The sequence below is a fragment of the Hyaena hyaena genome, unplaced genomic scaffold, assembly GCF_003009895.1.
Source record: "Hyaena hyaena isolate Hyena2069 unplaced genomic scaffold, ASM300989v1 scaffold_176, whole genome shotgun sequence".
Classification (NCBI taxonomy): Eukaryota; Metazoa; Chordata; class Mammalia; order Carnivora; family Hyaenidae; genus Hyaena; species Hyaena hyaena.
Genome location: NW_024080809.1, coordinates 2880692 through 2898250, shown reverse-complemented (window position 1 = coordinate 2898250; position 17559 = coordinate 2880692). Strand labels below are relative to the sequence as shown.

General features: G+C 44.5%; 1 protein-coding gene across 1 annotated transcript in view; it reads right to left on the bottom strand.

The window, feature by feature from the left end:
* Positions 1 to 547: 547 nt before the first annotated feature.
* Positions 548 to 17559, bottom strand: part of LOC120237306 (calcium-activated potassium channel subunit alpha-1) — a 549540-nt gene continuing 532528 nt past the window's right edge. The window contains exons 10-15 of the mRNA XM_039240526.1: positions 15405 to 15515; positions 12713 to 12818; positions 10864 to 10946; positions 7240 to 7309; positions 1220 to 1375; positions 548 to 978 (exon numbers count right to left, since the gene is read on the bottom strand). Coding sequence (XP_039096457.1) covers positions 937 to 978; positions 1220 to 1375; positions 7240 to 7309; positions 10864 to 10946; positions 12713 to 12818; positions 15405 to 15515 — 568 coding nt within the window. The 3' untranslated portion in view covers positions 548 to 936. The remainder of the gene's footprint in view (positions 979 to 1219; positions 1376 to 7239; positions 7310 to 10863; positions 10947 to 12712; positions 12819 to 15404; positions 15516 to 17559) is intronic.

The window sequence follows — 17559 nt, the reverse complement described above, 5'->3', positions numbered from 1 at the left end:
AAAAAAAGCCTTGCTCTAATCACATAGCTGTGGATGCCCAGGGTGAGCATGCACGTTGAGTTGGTCCGTCACTTCCAGCCCCACCCTTCCCACTCATCTCTCTCACTGCATCCAGGGCCTTTCCCTCAGCTGCCTCGCATGACTAACCACTGGTGCCAAGAACAGCAGTAATGGCGGCAAAGGGCCGGAGGTCTCACACCTTTGACTGCACAGCTTCTAGCCTTCTTTGTCAGATCTCCTGGTAACTCATTAATTTCCCACCCCAGTCACTACAAAGGTAAGCCCAGATGCTGAGCTACTAGCCACCAATGCCATGTCAGAAAGGCCCAAGCTAGGCAGATTTTACCACACTGGTCGGCCTCTTTGACAGTCTAGGCCAGGAACAATCCAAGGATAAGAACTGGTTATCATTATCCCACATTCCCTAAACTCACTTAGTAGGGGCCTGGGCCCCCAACGCAATGTCCTAGAAACTGGCCTGGCCTGGCCTATGAGGACAGAGTTGGGTCTTCCTGGCCTGGCCTATGAGGACAGAGTTGGGTCTTCCATTGCTCGTGCTGGTCCAACATGCGAGGTCCACTTTGGAGGCTCTGAGGTGGCTGCCCAGTCAGCTCTGTGGGGTGAGCCAGCTGACAAGGAGCATACCCAGACCGCTCATGTCATGGGGTACAGGGCACCGCCGCTGAGGGTTCAATTCATAGATTCACTCTCCATTCAAATAACCATGGCATGTCAGCCCTGCTGGCCTCCTTGATTGTGCAGAAATAAATAAATGAATTATGTTGTTGAGGTTTGGGCTTCAGCACAAACACATGGTCTGCATTTATCCGCACAGTGAGAGGTCCACCAGCCACTTGATGTAAAAGAGCAAAATGATAATTCTTTTCTTTAGGCGCTCTGGTGCCATATGGAATGTATATAAATCATATTTTTGTTTTAACAGCGGAGGCTTTGTTGATAGATAAACATGTGGTTTATCTAAAAAAAAGAGAGGATTGTGCTTTGAACAATCATTTAATGGCCATGGATGTGCCAAATAAAAATAAAAACATAATTTTGAAAGAAGTTGGCCTTGTGCCCAATTCTGTAACAAGGAATTTCTCTTTAACCAAAGTGGTTAAAGCCAGTCGATCTGTTTTGAGTTTAAGCTGTGCTCTCTACTCAACCCCACGACAAACTGAATCTGGGGCTAATGTGCTCTAATAGGACAAGACGTTACCTTTATGAATGACCTCATGGAGAAGAGGTTGGCGAGCATGGTGGAGAGGCCTTGAGCCAGGCAGCTCTGGGCTATGAACCCCAGCTTCAGCTCTGCGAGGCAGATTGCATCATCCCCCTCTTTCCAGTTCCAGCTTGGGATGTTTAGCAGATGGGCCTGTGTAAGCAAAAGCAAGGTATGAGACCTTTCATTCCTAAACATTCAATTGTTGAAAAGCTCCTCTGGGAAATGCAGCATGGCCCAACTGCTCAGAAGGCATTCAGATTCATCCTTTCTTTCCCTTGCCTGAGTCTGGTGTTTGGTGTTTTATTTGACTCTCCCATTCGGGAGACTTCAGTCTTCAGTATTCTCTTCAGATCACTGCTTCTGCACCTCCCAAACCCAGGTCTCCCCCTCGGGTTTGTCACGTAGCCAAACAGAGTCCAGAGGGAATTTCCTCTTGTGACAGACACATCAGCCCATGCTACTAAGATGTCTGGCTAGATTGTTCGTAAATTGGCTTCTCAGATAGACTCAGACTGTCAGATGCCTGTGCATTTTAGATTCTTTTTTTGTCTGCAGTCCCAATACTCCAGATCAATGGCTCCCAAGTGTGAGTGGGCATCGGAATCACCCAGAGGGTTGAGACACATATTGGTGGCCCCTCCTCCAGAGTTTCTGAGCCAGTAAGGTACAGGGTGAGGGTGGAGAATTTGCATGTCTAATAAGTTAGAGGTGCCACTGAGCTGCTGATCTGGGGACCACACTTGGAGAAGCACTGACCTAAATCATCAGGCAACTCACAGTGTAGACATATCACAATCTCTTGCAGATGGACTGATCCTACTCAACAGTTAGGTCACACCCTGAGATAAGGACCCGGGTGCACGCTCATCCAATTAGTTTTAAGTGGCACGAAGTACAGAGTCAGAGATGATATGTTGGTTGAAAGAATCAAGATTCAAAAAGTTCTCCAGGGTTGGAAAAATGGGCAGAAAACCAACCAGAAAAGATTTTAAAGGTCTTTAAAAAAAAAAAAAACATTAAAAAAAAAAAAAAAAAAAAAAAAAGACTGTATAAATTCAAAATGAGAAGACCTAACTTGGCAGCAGAGTTGAGGGGAAAGAAGAAAAAACACAAAAACCAAAAAAGAGGCCAACCATGTGACAGATTACAGAGAAGGCCAATGATTGCTTGTTAGAAATGGTCTCCAGATCAAGGGAAATGAATGTTTCATTCTGTTGTGAACTGGTCAGGCTATTCCAGAGTACTTGATCCAGTTGTAACCGTCAGATTTAAGGTGGGAAATGGATAAACTGAATAACTTCCAGAGAAAAATGACAAGCACAAGGAGAGGTGGGGGTTCTGGAAAACACTTTTGGAGGAACAGTTAAGACAGCCAGCAGTGTTTGGCCTGAGGAAGGGCCATGCCTTCACAGAGACGAGATGGTTGCCTCCGAATACCACAGGTGTTGCCATGCCAAAGAGGGATTAGGCTTGTCTTGCTTCCTCCAGGGGCCAGAATTAGGACTGACTGGTGTATATTATAAGAAAGAAGATTTTTGGCTTGTTTTATAAAGGAACTTTCTAAGGATGTAATATGTCTAATAAATGGAGAAAGCTACCTCCAAAAATGTAAGGTCTTTGTCCCCAAAACTCAGTAAGTGTTTTTCCAAGTCACAATGGAAAGACATCTTGTTTTGGATGGGAGGTTGAAGCACAGAACCCTGCTAGGTACCTGCTGATGCCAAGACTTTGTGGCCCTGAAATGACTATTTCTCTCCATGGAGTAGCAAATACAGAGTACCCCGAAGATTTCCCTTCACTGTCAGGACAACACACTATAGTTGTACTACTAGAGGAGATGAAAGACACCATTGTGGAAACAAAGAGCAAGTCCAATGGCTCTTTGCTCTGCTTTCAGAAAGACCACTCTTGTGAAATTCCTTCTAGCAAAGTCCTGTGACTGTCTCACAAGTCCTAAGCCAGAAGTGACTCCTGGAAGAGAGGACTGTATCCTCCCTCATGAGAGCATGGTTTAAAAAGTCTGGTGTGTGGGCCATAGTGGATGGTAATTTCTGTCAAGCTGAGTATCAGAGACATTCTCTCATAGGCTTGATTCCAGTGAGTAGCCTTGCCCTTTACCCTATTTTTCTCCCTGCTCTTCACTGGCTTCCAAAGGCCATAGAGAATACAGACACAGAGAGAACACATCAGTCTCAGTGGAGAAATTCTCATTTGCATTCACATCATCTGAGGAGGATGTGGAGAAATGAAATCTAAATAATGAACAAGTAAATCATCGAGTGTGAAAGGAGCTTTGAAGGACACATAACCTTCATGGCACCTTCAAACAAACAAACAAAGAGACAAACAAACCTTTTCCACAGAGTCTCTCATATCCCCATGTGCCAAGTTTCTGCAGGTATGAAGTTTAGGCTTTTGGGCCTTGGGCCCCCCATGTCCCCATCTGGTTTGCATTCCTTAGATAGATTTTACATGTTATTACACAGGAAAGTCAAGTTGGTTTCATTTCTCAGGTTTCCATATGGCCTCCTTTTATTGGCCACCATATCTTCCCCAATTGTGGAGCAGGGAGCATGGAGGGATATACCAAAGGCTGGGACAGATGTGTGTGTACATGAAATGAAGAGAGGAAATTTCCCCAGAGTTCCCCTGGCAACTCTGTCCTTCATATGAGGGACATTCAAGTCTGGTGGAAAATGCCAGCATTATTGGCCAGAAGTCTACTGGCAAATCCTCTGTGATCTGGAGAATCAGGCCTGATAGAGCTGGCCTAGCAGGACCAGGGCCTCCCTCTGATCAGCCACTGAATCATTTCTCAGCTCAAGAAGAAGGAACATGAAAATGTGAGGACATATAATAATGGGAAGCCAGGAGAGAACCATTCCAGTCCTCTTTCCAGCTCTACCGGCACATACAAGTTTGGGGAAGCCACCATAAGGAACCAAGAAGGTCATTTCAGAGAAAACACTTTAACACTACTACCCAAGGGCGTAAGGGTTGTTAGTGAGACAGCTCAAAGAACTTGCATCTCCAATGGGCCATTGGGACTTAGCTTCCAGGTCCCAGACAAAGACCTCTTTTTCTAGAATCTGCTGGAAAAATAAAAAATCCATTAATAGCTAAGTCATAAGAAGTGAAAGTTTTCTAAGATATCACAAACTGTTCTTTCTTTGAAAAGCTTCAAGACATTTACACTCTCAAAAATGTCCTATATCATCTTCTTTCTGTGTTCAGATATGGCTAGGCCAAGTGTTTCCCTCCATGAATTCAGATCCACTTTAGAGAACATCGGTCCTTCATTAAGGCCTACTGTGAGGAACCACAGTTTGGTTCACTGGGGTGTGGCTCTATTTGAAGAGAAGGTGGCAGTTGGCAGTTCTGCTCTTAGCTCACTGCCTGCCAAGTGACCATGAGTTGTATCCACCAGAGCTTCTTTGTCTGAGATAGAGCTCAGACTCCCCATCTGAGGTCACACTGGGATGCTAACACGCACAGATGGTCAAATGAGAACTAAATGCAATAATGGTTGTCAAGCTCTTTTAAAACCGTAAAATAGGACACCAGCATTTGAGGTTACTATGATGACAAACTCAGGACCAGTTTTACATGGAGAAAGAACGTAGGCAACTTCCCTACATCCTGCTAGGCCCTAGAATACCAGCATCGGTAGGGCACAGGAATTGAATTCCTTATATTTTAAATCTAGTATCCAATTACTGAATTAATTATCACTTGAAATGTGTTGACTATAACATAAGTTTACATACACATACCAGGTTCTTTCAAGAGAGTGAGTTTTAATGGGTGGAGATCGCTGGACATTTAGTCATGGGTGAAGAGAAAGTACAGAGAGAGGAAGAAAAATACTATTGTCAGGTAATAGGAAGAAAAATCTTAAAGGTTAGGGGGGAGAATCTCATGGGATATAAAGCAGGGTGGCAAATGTCCACTTGCAATTCCATGAAGAACAACATGACAATCACCAGTGGACATGTTGCTCTCTCTAGAAGAGAGAAATGAAATGAGAGAGAAAAAAGCCCTATGTCAAGGTCACTCTATCCCTTGTATCCTTACTAATCTTATAGGGGCAAAGTCTCATATGTGATTTTGCCTGACTCTGAATCCCAAATCGATTGGGGTGATTCTAAACAAAATGTGTGTGGGGATTTATTCATTCATTCATTCATTCATTCATTCATTCAGAATGGGGAGAGGGGAATAAGAAGAGGGAGAGAGAATCTGGGCTCAATCCTACGACCCTGAGCCAAAATCAAGAATCAGATGCTTAATCGACTGAGACACCCAGGTGCCCCCAAAATGTGTTTTAAGCAAATAATCATGGGTCAGTTGATGCCCTTCATCACTGTTTCTGAATAATTACATTGAAGAGGTTTGTAAAAGTCATTTGGCTTGCTATGGTCACGTGAGTACCGTCCAGGTACCATCTGGATCCTAGGTCAGTTGAGCTACTTTGAACTTGACATGAATCACATCGCTGAAATCCACCTTAATTTCTTGAAGATGCTGCATCAGCACTCATTGGAAGGAGAAAAAAAAAGGAACTGACATCCCTTTCTAAACATACAACATTAATTTTCCTATTCAATCTAAATTCAGCCAAAAATCTAAACAACAGCTTAGAGCACTCCCACACTAAATGAAATTTCATATCATAAATGAAAGAAGAGTTTATTGCCTTAGGAGCTGTCACCAGCCACAGCCTAGCTAATAAAATTTACTTCTACCTACAGGGGCTGCTGTCAAAAAAACTTCTCCAGACTAATGCTGTGAGTTACCAATATCTTCACTTTATCTCTTCAATGTCCTTGGGTTTTTCAGAGACAAACAGGACATTGTGACCTTGGGTGCTCACCACCGAGCCCACTGGCTGGAACACAACACGTTCTACAGTGGAACCACCTGCCGAGGGTTGGGCAGTGGGCAGCAGACCCAAGTGGTAGGCTGGTCATTGGCAGCAGGCTCCACTCAGCAATGGCCTCTGATGAGCCTCCACACAGCAAAATGGGGCAGCACATGCCAGCAATTAAGAAATAATGGCATGGCACTGGTGCATTTGGCACAATAGGGTCTTCTCTGGGTCACCTGACTGCCTATTTCATAGGGAATATGGCCTATAAGATGGGACACACGCTCACTCATAACCCAGCAGGGAGTTATTCAGTTCAGACAGGACACCTGGTTCCAGGTACTGAGCCTCCAGTTTCTGAGCCTCATTACGGGAATAACCTGTTCCATATCAAACAGGAAAAGGTGCCACCTCCCCTCCCCCAAAGCTGTTTTCCTGGGAATTTAATGACAAGCTGAGTGAAGGAGCAGTGCCTTTGAATGAGAGACTGGGAAGAAATCACAAGGGAAACAATAAAGACTCCAATGTTTGTTTTCTTTCCAGTCTCTCTGTAAACTAGGGAAATTCCTATATGTCTAATCTCTGGTGAGCAGCTATGTTCCTGAATTCAACCATGCCAGTTCTCATCTTGAAGTTGAGAATGCTGTATTCCACATCCTCCACCCAGCATGTGATCTGTTCTTCCAGGTCACATGGCATCAGGTAGCAAAGTCCTATCACTTGCCCAGGACACTTTCTACACCTAGACTGTGAATTCCCTGAGGGTATAACATAGGACTCCTCATGGGGGATTAGGGAGGTCAAGGTAGCATGTTGACCACATAGTAGGTAGTAAATACTGACTGAAGAAATGAGTGCAGCACATGAAAGCGGATGTTGTTGAAATGGGATCTAAGACTGCATCAATGTCCTGAGTCTCGGGGCCCAATAGATGCTTCCTATTGGAAATGTGAGGGGATACATGCTTCCTTTCAGTGACTTACTGTAAACAAGGTGTTTTCACTGCAAAAAGGCCCCCCAGGGAGGTTTTTACCCACCACCTCCTTTCCCAGACCTTTGGATTGCAGCAGCATGTGTGTGCATATGTGTGCACATGTGTGTGCATGTGTGTGCCTGTGCAGCTGGACAACGGGCTCTTGTGACCTACCTTGTTGTGATACTGCAGCATCTGAGTGATGATTCTTATCTTCGGGTGGTAGTTCTTTATGGAGATTACTCTGAAAAAAAAAGAGAACCAGAGCTGAGGCAGGATCTGCCTAACCCTTGGAGTCTGATGGGTTAATTTGATTACACCCAAATGGAGTGAATGTGGGGACAGCAGCCAGGCCCATCCAGAGAGCTCACTGGCACAGGGCCAAGTTAAACTGTGTGTCCATTGCTATACCCCATGGCAGTGTGAAAATGAAATCACAAAATGACCACACACTGTGGCATAAAAGAAGAGAGCAGTCCTGTGATGCCTTGGTGTTGGCATGTGAGTACGTGTGTACTGGGGTGAGGGCTCTGGAGCAGGGGTCATGGGCTAACTGCCCTATAGGCATCTAAATAAAGGAAGCTCAACTCATGGGGCCAACCCATGGGGCCAACAGCTTACGATCTCACATACCCTAGGGACAAGCCTAGGAACCATTTGCTCTGAGTCCAATTCTCCATGTTAACAACTTGAGACAACAATGATAAAGCAAACAAACAGCCTGACAAATGATACTTATTGTCACACACACATGGCCCCTCACAAAAATGATTTCTGGGTCGGGCTCTTAAGACAGGATCAATGACTCAGCCTTCGATGGATAATAGTGTCTAAATGACAACTTAAATGCCGGTTGGCGATAAGTCCCGAGGCCTTGCAGAGGTCACAGTCTGAAAGAAAATTCCCCCCTCAAACTGCTCTCAGTCCATGCTCCCTATGAACCATTGCCCACCCCCTCCCACAACCCTCACTCCTGCTCCCTGACACGGTCATTGGGCTACAGGTGGAGGAAAAGAAACACCTGGATTCCAGCCCCAGTCTTGTACTGAGGAACCGGGTGACCTTCAGGAAATCCCTGGGCTCTTTGTGACTGTTTCCTCATCTGGACATCGGGGGCAACAGTACCTGTTTTATTTATTTCACAGGCTCTGGTATGAGCACCAAATGAAAGACCAGATGTGGAAATGCTTTGAAATCATTAAAAGCTCTCTCCACATGTAAGTTATGGTTTCTGTCATTACCGACTCTGTCAGAGGTGACATTGTACATTTCCTTCTGTGACAAGTAAGGCTAAAGAATGGAATTCCACAGAAAGGCCCACCTCCTAAGCCCAATCAGAAATGCAAGTGCCTTTATTGTGACCACCCCCACAAACTTCGCACACCGAGAAATTACTCTGTGCTTCATCCCTTCTTTTGTGCAAAAATGGAGAGAAGGCAGCCAGGGAGTAGTTTCATCTGAAAAGCTACAACTTGTGAATTTAGGAAATGGATCACCCATAAGCTTCTGCCTGCACAGATTCACCCTGGGCTTTTGCACTTGAAGGAATTCATTTTATTTTTGAAGAAGTGTTGTGTTGGTTCATGCTTAATAACTCAAGGACTTGGAGCCTCGGTCAGCCCTCAAATTTCGGTTCGTAGCATCAGCCAGTTTTTCTGCATTAGCTCATTTCAAATGGATCTTTGACATTTTAATTTCAAAAGGGGCAGACTGGTCTCATTAAACTAAGGAGAAAGGAGAATTATACAAATAAGGGAAAGACAGAGCCCATTTTTAACCCTGAGCTTCCTGTTTCCTTTTGCTGCCTGGGCCTTAGTTCTGAGTCTGGTTAATGAACGGCACCATTAAACTTCTGATGCTACCTTTGTTCTGTAATTTTTATGCCTTGGCATCATTCCAATCACCCTGATAACTTACACGTCTTCATATTAGCCCTATTGCACTTAAATAAAATACTGTGATTAAGAGAAATGTCCACTTCAAAGCTATTATTCATTTCAATTCTTCACTTTTGGGAAAAAAAAAAAAAAAAAGCAATAGCCCTAAACTTCTTTGGGGAGGGGAGGGGATCAAAACATTAAACTTTATCTTCTTTTGTTTTTTATGTTTGCAAATCTGAAGATAATGAAGCCCAGTTTCTTCAAGGTGACATTTTTATCATTTCAAATGACACAAAAATGGAAAGGATGGAAATCCTAGTTCAAGGAAAGGGTCACTGAAGCACTCTCTGCTGAGCTGTTGTAGTCACTTTCCAGCTGTGACTAGTGGGTGGACTGAGGTGTGGACACATGTCCCCATTCCATCATCTCCCCGCAGGCTGGCAAGTCCCGTGCTTACAAGAGTTCATGCATCAACTTCCTTAAAGCAACTGCACTGAGCATATTGCCAAAGAGAAGCGGGAGAAAAGAGAACCCTGTGCCAAATGTCACTTCCCAGTCACAAGATCCAGATGCTGAGGGAAAGACACACTCATCCCAAATGCACCAGAGGAGCTCCCCCAATTCAGTGATGGGAGAGCTCATGTCACTTGGGGGCCACTGATTAGAAGCGAAGGAAGGGCGATGGGAGCATTGTGAGGAAGCAGTTCCCTAAGCCCTCACCCCAGGTAAATCCCAGGACATGGCAGCAAACCAGGCTCTGGGGAGAGGGCGGTCTGTCCGGACCAAAGGATGGCTGCTCACAATTAGGCAAGAGTTCTTGGGAATGTAGTGGGAGTGAGATGTCTTCTCTTAATTCATCGCTTCTCCAAAAGTGTCTCCTTATCATTCCCTCCCAGCTCTCAACTACTCTGCAATGCACGCTGGAGGGGAGAAGAGTCCTTAGGGCCTTTAACTCTTTGGAGTCAAATATCTTAATGTGTTCCTCATTTTGTCGTCACAAAACAGTGTTCTTCTGAAATGCACAAAAAAAAAAAAATAAGGAGGGGGGAGTCGGCAGAGAATGGCCTTCAATGGGCTTTGCCCATTCACAGAGAGGGCACTAGGCTGTGTTCTCCAGAGTGTGCCTGCACCCACCCAAAGGTGTTCTGTAAGAAAGGGAGCGTTGGAGTCAAAGAGGTTTGTTATGCTCTCTGTAGAACATTCTTTTAGAAATTCATATTAGTATTAAAAGCACTGAGAAGGCTTTCAGTAAAGACACTATTTCATTTTGGAAAACTGGCTGAAACAACAGCTCATCAGTCAACAAACTCCTCTTTATAGGGCTATTAATCAACATGCTACAAACACAGTTGAAAAGGTCTAACATGGAGCTTCTCAAGATTGGCACTATTGACATTTTGGGTCAGGTACTTCTCTGCTGTGGGGAACTGTCTTGTGCATTGTAGGATGTTGAACAGCATCCCTGGCCTCTACCCACCCCCTTGATATGAGCAGCATCCCCTAGTTATGACAACCAAGAACATCCTCCAGATACTTCTAAATTTCCTCTGAGGGACAAATCACCCACAGTTAAGACATCCCAGGTGCACTCTCCCTTAGGGAACATGCTTCAGGCCTGCACCCGTCTAAGCCTATCTTTCGTTTCCTAGTCCTGTCTGAAATATCTCAATCCCAAGACCAGTTGTGAGACCCAGGGCTCCCATTTGCCAAGAATAAGCTTCCTGTTGAGCATGCCTTGTGTCATCGCCCTCCATAGCCATGAGTGCTTCAGCCCCTCCCACATCTATGCTTGTGGCAAGGTGTAGGGAAGCCAATGGGGGAAAGACCATAGAGATGGTGCTCTGCAGAGAGCCCCAAAGTGCAACCAATGGGCTCCAGAAGCCAAGCCCGGAGCCTTCCCTGGCCTCCCGGATGTTACCTCATGATGTTGGAGGCGTCTTCAGCATCAGGGTCAGCGCAGTATTTATTGGCAAGGATTAGGCACGCATCTGCTGACTCTATCTAAGACACCAAAAGGAAAATCACAGAACACAAACATATAAATAGCCATGCTTGGTTGCAGTCTTTCTCTGTTGACAGCTTTTGGGGAACCTGGTAGTTTCCAAGGAAAGAACAAAAATAATTCTGGGAGATTATTGTTTTTTGTCAAAAGTATAGGTTGCAAGTTCTTATTATGGTATAAACATTTCATCTTGGTGCCGTTAGAGGGTACAACATGTACCTTGGTAATTATATTTTTCATTTTGCATAGTTACTTAGGTATAATCTTTCCAGATTTCTTCACATAACAATTAGACTTTCAGTCCCCTCCCTGCCTCCTTTCCCAACCAACAGATCTATACCATCATCCTAATTTTTCCAGTCGGGAAATGGCATTAGGTGGACTAAAGCCCTCCTCTCAGATTACTGAGTTAACCGAGTAGTCGGGTATTCAGAAATGAGACTCCAAAGTCCTTTATCTGATCTTTCTTCACATCTTAACTGTGGCATAGAAGGCAATAGGAGCCCTAAATCAGATAACAGCTCAGTATTGTTTAGTATTGAATTAGCATTCAGATACTCAAAAGACAACACATCTATGTGTATGAAATGATGTGTTCCAGATGACCTCGAAACCTACCAACTTATCTAAACATGAGCCAAAAAAAAAAGACTGATTCCTTTGAGGGAATGATGAGTTATGCTAATAATTGCTCGCATCTAAATTAGGTCCTTGAACAGTAACTATTTTCTCCAAGTTCTCATTAGATTTCACATTAAGTCATAACTTGGATCATGTCTGGATAATATTAAGATTAACTGGACTCTATAAGCATAAGAATTCTTGTGCTGGCTCAGGTCTGCAATCTGTCCTCCTTGGTTTGTTGTACTTAACAGACCATCCCTGCATTTGGGGGGGGAAGGGGGGCATGGTTTCCTCCGTGGTATGTCACAAATTGTCTCTAGGTTTCTTCCATAACCCACATAATTTACCCAAATCTTTCTGGCTTATTCATGTTTGCCAATTACATGATTTACTAAATTATGTTGGGACCACAGTTAGCATTTGGATGTCAGTGGATCCACAGTATTAATCTATACCCACTGCCATGCAAGTATCGAACGTGCTCACCAAACCAATATAAAATAAGCAAAGTACCAGATGCCAATTTGCTATATCCCTTTCCTTTGTAAACCTCAGGTCTGCTTCATAAGAAGATTGTAACTTAGCAGATTTGGGAATGAAAGATTAGCCCATTACTAAGCGATATCAGATATCTGCATGTTGAGTTTTACACTTTTAGTCTTTGGTGAGGGCCAAAAAAAAAAAAAAAAGAAAAGAAAAAAAAAGGAAGCTCAAAATGTTTTATGGCCTGGTCAAATTTTATTTATACTTTATCCTTCATGTTCTTCTCCAATGTGAATAATAGATTTCAGAGCTACATTGAATTTACTTTCAATATTTAAGATGGGAATTACCTGACAATGATATTGTATATGAGTCTGCTGAGTCTATACAACTAGTTGGCTCCCTTGAGGAGTGTGGATATTGAGGGAACAATTTTATGACTAGTTTAAGTGAAGGAAGGCTTATAAGTGGTCTGCAGGTGTCAGAGAACAAAGTCCTGGGGCCAGGGGAAGGATGATGTCAAGGCTGGTGGCATATCGACTATGTCATTAGGGGTATGGGGGTGACTCTTGGCCATCCTGGGAGGCTTATGCCCTCACCACAGAGCCAGTCCCCCTCTCTGATGGAGTAAATGCAGAAGTCACCTCTTCCTTCTTACCTTGACTCTTGCAAGATCATGTGGATTGAGGACTGAACCCTGATAAAATTCCACCTGAGTAAAATGTCGTTTGAACAGAGCTTCTAACTCCAGGTTAGGGGAAATGCTGGCAGGGAGAGAAGAAACAGCCATTAATATAATAGACTCAGGTATTTCTGCCTCCACGGCCTCCTTTCTCTCTGACTTCCTAAAAGAAAGACCTAGGAAAAGGCTTTCACTTTCAAAGCAGCCCCCTTTCTTGCCAGATATAAAAGTTTCACATTCAGCAGAAGTAAAACCCCAGCCCACTGAAAACTCAAACTGGTACCAAGGTAAAATAAAGAAGCTCACGGTCTTTACAAAGTCTAAGCCTAGGGGGCAAAATGTCTTCGACTTTGTTATGAATGGAATCCCTATAGTATGAGGAGAGAGACTGAGCTGTGACATCAGAAATTAGTCGAAGGCTCCCTAGCAGAGTCTCCTGCAGTTCCCCCTCACAGCCTCTTCCTTGCTTCTCAGCCCCACGGACATCTCATGCTCTAGGGCCCAGATCAAAACATGTCACCTCTGAGCAGCCATAGACAGAGTTAATTTACTCTTGGCATCTTTCACACATGTGTACGTTATTTGTCGTTCTTAGTGCTGAGCCGTACAACACCTTTCCTATTGGAGGACAAGGATTAAAGCACTGACTGACCTATTCATTCACTTATTACTTCTGCAAAGAGGAAAAATATCTGTTCTCTACGAGGTACTAGGCTAGGCACTGGGAGATGATATATCATTTGAACCAACTAGGTGCCAAGAACTGTGTTAAGTCAATGCTTGCCTAACATTCATTAAGTGCTTAGTAAGAACTGTTCATGTTTTTGAGCGTTTACTATGGGGCAGATACCATTCTAAGCACTTGACAAGTATTAACTCATTTAAACCTCAAAACAATCCTAGAGGAAGGGATGTTATTAACCCAAAGCTCCAAAGGTTAATTAACTGGGCCTACGACAATGCTGACACTGACAGATGCTGGGTACATGGAGGTGAATCTCAGCAAATGAAGCATTAGCAGCCAGCTTGTTGAGTCAGACTCAAGTAGTGGGTGAGAGAGAAACAGGTATCTGTGCAAATCCCACCAATCTTCGAGGTCCATTACTAGTCTAGACCCTCTCAGGAAGTCTGCCTGCTCATGTAAGAAGTGGTGGTCTCTCCCTGATGTGAATTCCCCATGCAATTCTGTCATTTGATTAAACTGACCTCAGTCGGTGAATATAGCATGGAGGTTGAGCTCTGTTGCACACATGCTTGTCTTGAAATGCCTGACCAATATGAGGGCAGGACCTACACACTATACTTCTCTTGAACCTTCCATAATGCTCAGCAGAGGATTGGCCCCTCAGCTGGGAATGAGAAGCTGAAGCACTGAATTGATCTGTGTTCATAGCCTGACCAGTCTTTTCAGAACTTGGAGAATTCAGTGCTGAGAACAACAACAACAACAACAGCAACAACAACAATAAACGCTGGTGTGCTCAAATATGGTGACCAGCTTGGTATTTTGTGAGCAACTGTCAAAAGGAATGAGATGCATAGAATGGAAGCCTTTAGGGAAGTCGAATTCTGTGGGATCTCAGAGCAGGGGATTGAGTCGTGGGCTGTCAACCTCCTACGGAGCCAGCACCAACACACAAGCTTTGTCTCTTGGTAAACCAGGGCTAGCTCTGGCCCTATGATGGCCCCATTTCCATCAAAAAAGAAGACTGTGTCACTCACATCAACATGTCTGAGTCTCAGAACTCTCTATCTCTGTGGCTGACTACCTTTTACCTAAATGGGGATCAGACGAATCTTAAAATCCCAACAACATTGAGCAGAGGGAGATCTCTTGCTTTCCTCAACTGCACAACAAGCAAGATAAGACCTACCTTCTACATTGCTTATCTAGCCAATACATTTTATGTTTCATAATACTCGCTAACATTTACTGAGTGCTTACTGTGTGCCTGATTCATTCTTGACATAGATTACTTTTCATTCTCTCTACAAGCCCAAGAAAGGAGACTGAAACCATTGTGATTGCCTTATCTACTGAATGTAAAAAACTGAGGCCCAGAGAGGTTAAGTAAGTTATTCAGCAAGTAACTGGTTAAGTCAAGATTCATATAGAGTACTCTGAGTTCACAGCATGTACCTTTATTCCCTCTGTTGATGAAGGGAGAGACCATATACATGGGGACCAGCACAGTGTCCTACACTGAAGGTTTCTAGAAATGCCAATTGTTGCAACTGTTTCTATTACATTATACCCTGCTTCCTCTTATGTCTGTGTCATTCCTGGCCACTATGTCACTCCTGCGCTTGTAAAGAATCCACACCAGGCAACTAATCATTCCACACCAGACACTGTGGACATACCTGGATCGAATAGACCCTGACAGCTGATGGGACAGTAATGACGTGTTTGACCCATAATGAACTTCACTGTTATTTGTCAGAATTGGCTCTAGAGAGGCAGGTGGTGTTCTCACCACTGAACTAATGTTCCCTTTCCATTGGTTCCATACTGTCCTCTCCAATGAGGCCACCAGGGATCATGGCTGATTCAACTCTGCTCTACCCCCAACACTGCCCCCATATCATCACTCCTACAGATACTCGGTGAGCCCTCCTCGGGATGTCTGGTTGAGTGGAGGGTCTTGAAACAGCAGGGGTCCCTTACTTGTGAAGAAAGACGATCTCCACGTTGACATCTTCTCGGTCCTTGTGTAGGAAGTCCTTCAGGAAGTTGGAAACACTCTCCAGAGTGATGTGTCCACAGACCACAATGTGCCTGAACAGGAGAAGCCAGTTAGATGGGGCCAGCCCAGCGACGACCTGGCACCCACCCCAGGCAAGACAGAGGAAGCGCACAGCTGCAGGGAAGCATTCATCTCCTCCCGAGGCCTCAATTAAAGCCCAGCTCCCATCCCCAGAGGGCTGTGAGGCAAAGCAGCGGTGCTGGCAGGTGTTCAGACTCCTCAACGGACGAGGCATATGGCTTCTTACCTGATGCTGCACAAAATCCTATTAAAAGCCCAACCGTTTGGCCAAGTGGTTTTATGCCTTTAACAATAAGTGACATTATGCGTGCGCTTAAATGCTGCATTATCAAGTCCCTTGCAGATTCAGATCTTTCCCTTTCTGCCCACAAAGCGTCCTCCTGAGAGATTTACCGAATGGGTCTTGGTTTATGACATAGAGCTTATCAGGTAATGAGATAACAAATCTTGCTGAAACGATGATTTTGTGTGTAAGAAAGCGGACTTTTATCAGGGTGGCTAATGTGCGGCTTGACACGTTATGGGCTCTGCTGGCCATAAGCAGTAAAAAGGAAATTTTGCATTTTTCCGCCATAACTCCTCTGACAATGGGGGCATGTAACACTTTACAGTAAGTGAGCATTACTCAGGACTAAATGGGGATGGGACGCCTATGGAATCAGGGATCGTGTGGCAGGCTGTGCATCCCCAGTTGGCTGCTTCCTCAGGGTGCCTGGGATTTCCATGAGAGCCAGAGGAATTTACTTCAAGATGGGGAGAAGCTAGAAAGGGATGAGGCTGGAATTGTTTGCCTTGATCTAGGGAGGTTCTGTTTCTGGAGATGGTGACTCCCCCTCAGGGAGATGAGCCTCTTTTCCAGAACTGCTGGGACAACAGTTCCCCCCAATATCTTTGGACCCCCGGACCAATCTGATGAATCTGAACCAATCTGGCTGGACTATGGCCATATTACATTTGCTATCTGATGCTCAATCAGGAATAAGCACTTCGGTACAAGGGTTAGCCCCATGGCCCAAAGCAGGGGCCTGACTGTGGAGATGAAACCTGCCGGTTCCTAATAAGGAGACTGTAGCAAGGGGCTCAATCCTGGTCCCTGTGGCTCTCAGGCTGCTAGAGACAGAGGCTGAAGCCCTGGCTGGGCTCTGAGGCACGGGGCAGGTGGTGAACATCGAAGCATAGTAATTTCGTGGGAAAAAATTTAGAATGGCTAGGTCCCTTGCACCTCATAATTGCTCTGTGCACATTCCAATAAGGCAGAAAGCTCATTGGCTGGAGGCAGCGCATAATGGGAGGAAGTGATGATCACTTATGCAATGTTCCATTAGATGTCATTACAAGAGCCTGCCCTCTTCGTTGTAATTTGGTGCTTGACTAAGTATGTGAGAATAAGGCAGTAAACTCATTGGTGAAAGGATAATGATGCAGAACAAAGAGTAAATCAATAATATGCACAATGCAGTTAATAATATCACCATTATGGACTGTTATTGTTACGGTGCTGCACTTAGTGGCCGGGCAAGCGGAGGCCATTGTGGGGAGGAAAGATTGTCAGTGGCTGCCTCAGAAGAGACGTTCCAGCATGATCATTTTATTCTCTAGTAAGTACCGGCCAGGTACAGGGAGGTCCCTTGGCCACCCATCCAAATGCCCCAAACCCATATGACTAACTCCTTCCTGAAATCACACAGTGTGTGAGAATACAGGATGTAAACAGAACACTTGGGTTATATACGCTTTCATCATGTCATATCTTAAACTATTTCTTGTGGCACATGTGCATTTATATGGATGAAACAGGCTACAAATGAATTTGCATGTTTTGAATAACATTTCTGATTCTGAATTTGCCAAGTATGTTTAGACAGAGAGAGATAAATAAAACACCCTACTGATCTGACGTGTGGGGCTGCATGGGGCAATTCTAATGCTTTCTGCCCACAAGCGTCCATGACTGAGAACAAGACTAGCATGAATCCAATGTATGGGCACCTCCACAGAACGGATATGAGTTGGGCCCTTCCTCTCACCTGGATATGAAAGTAAGCCAGATGGGAT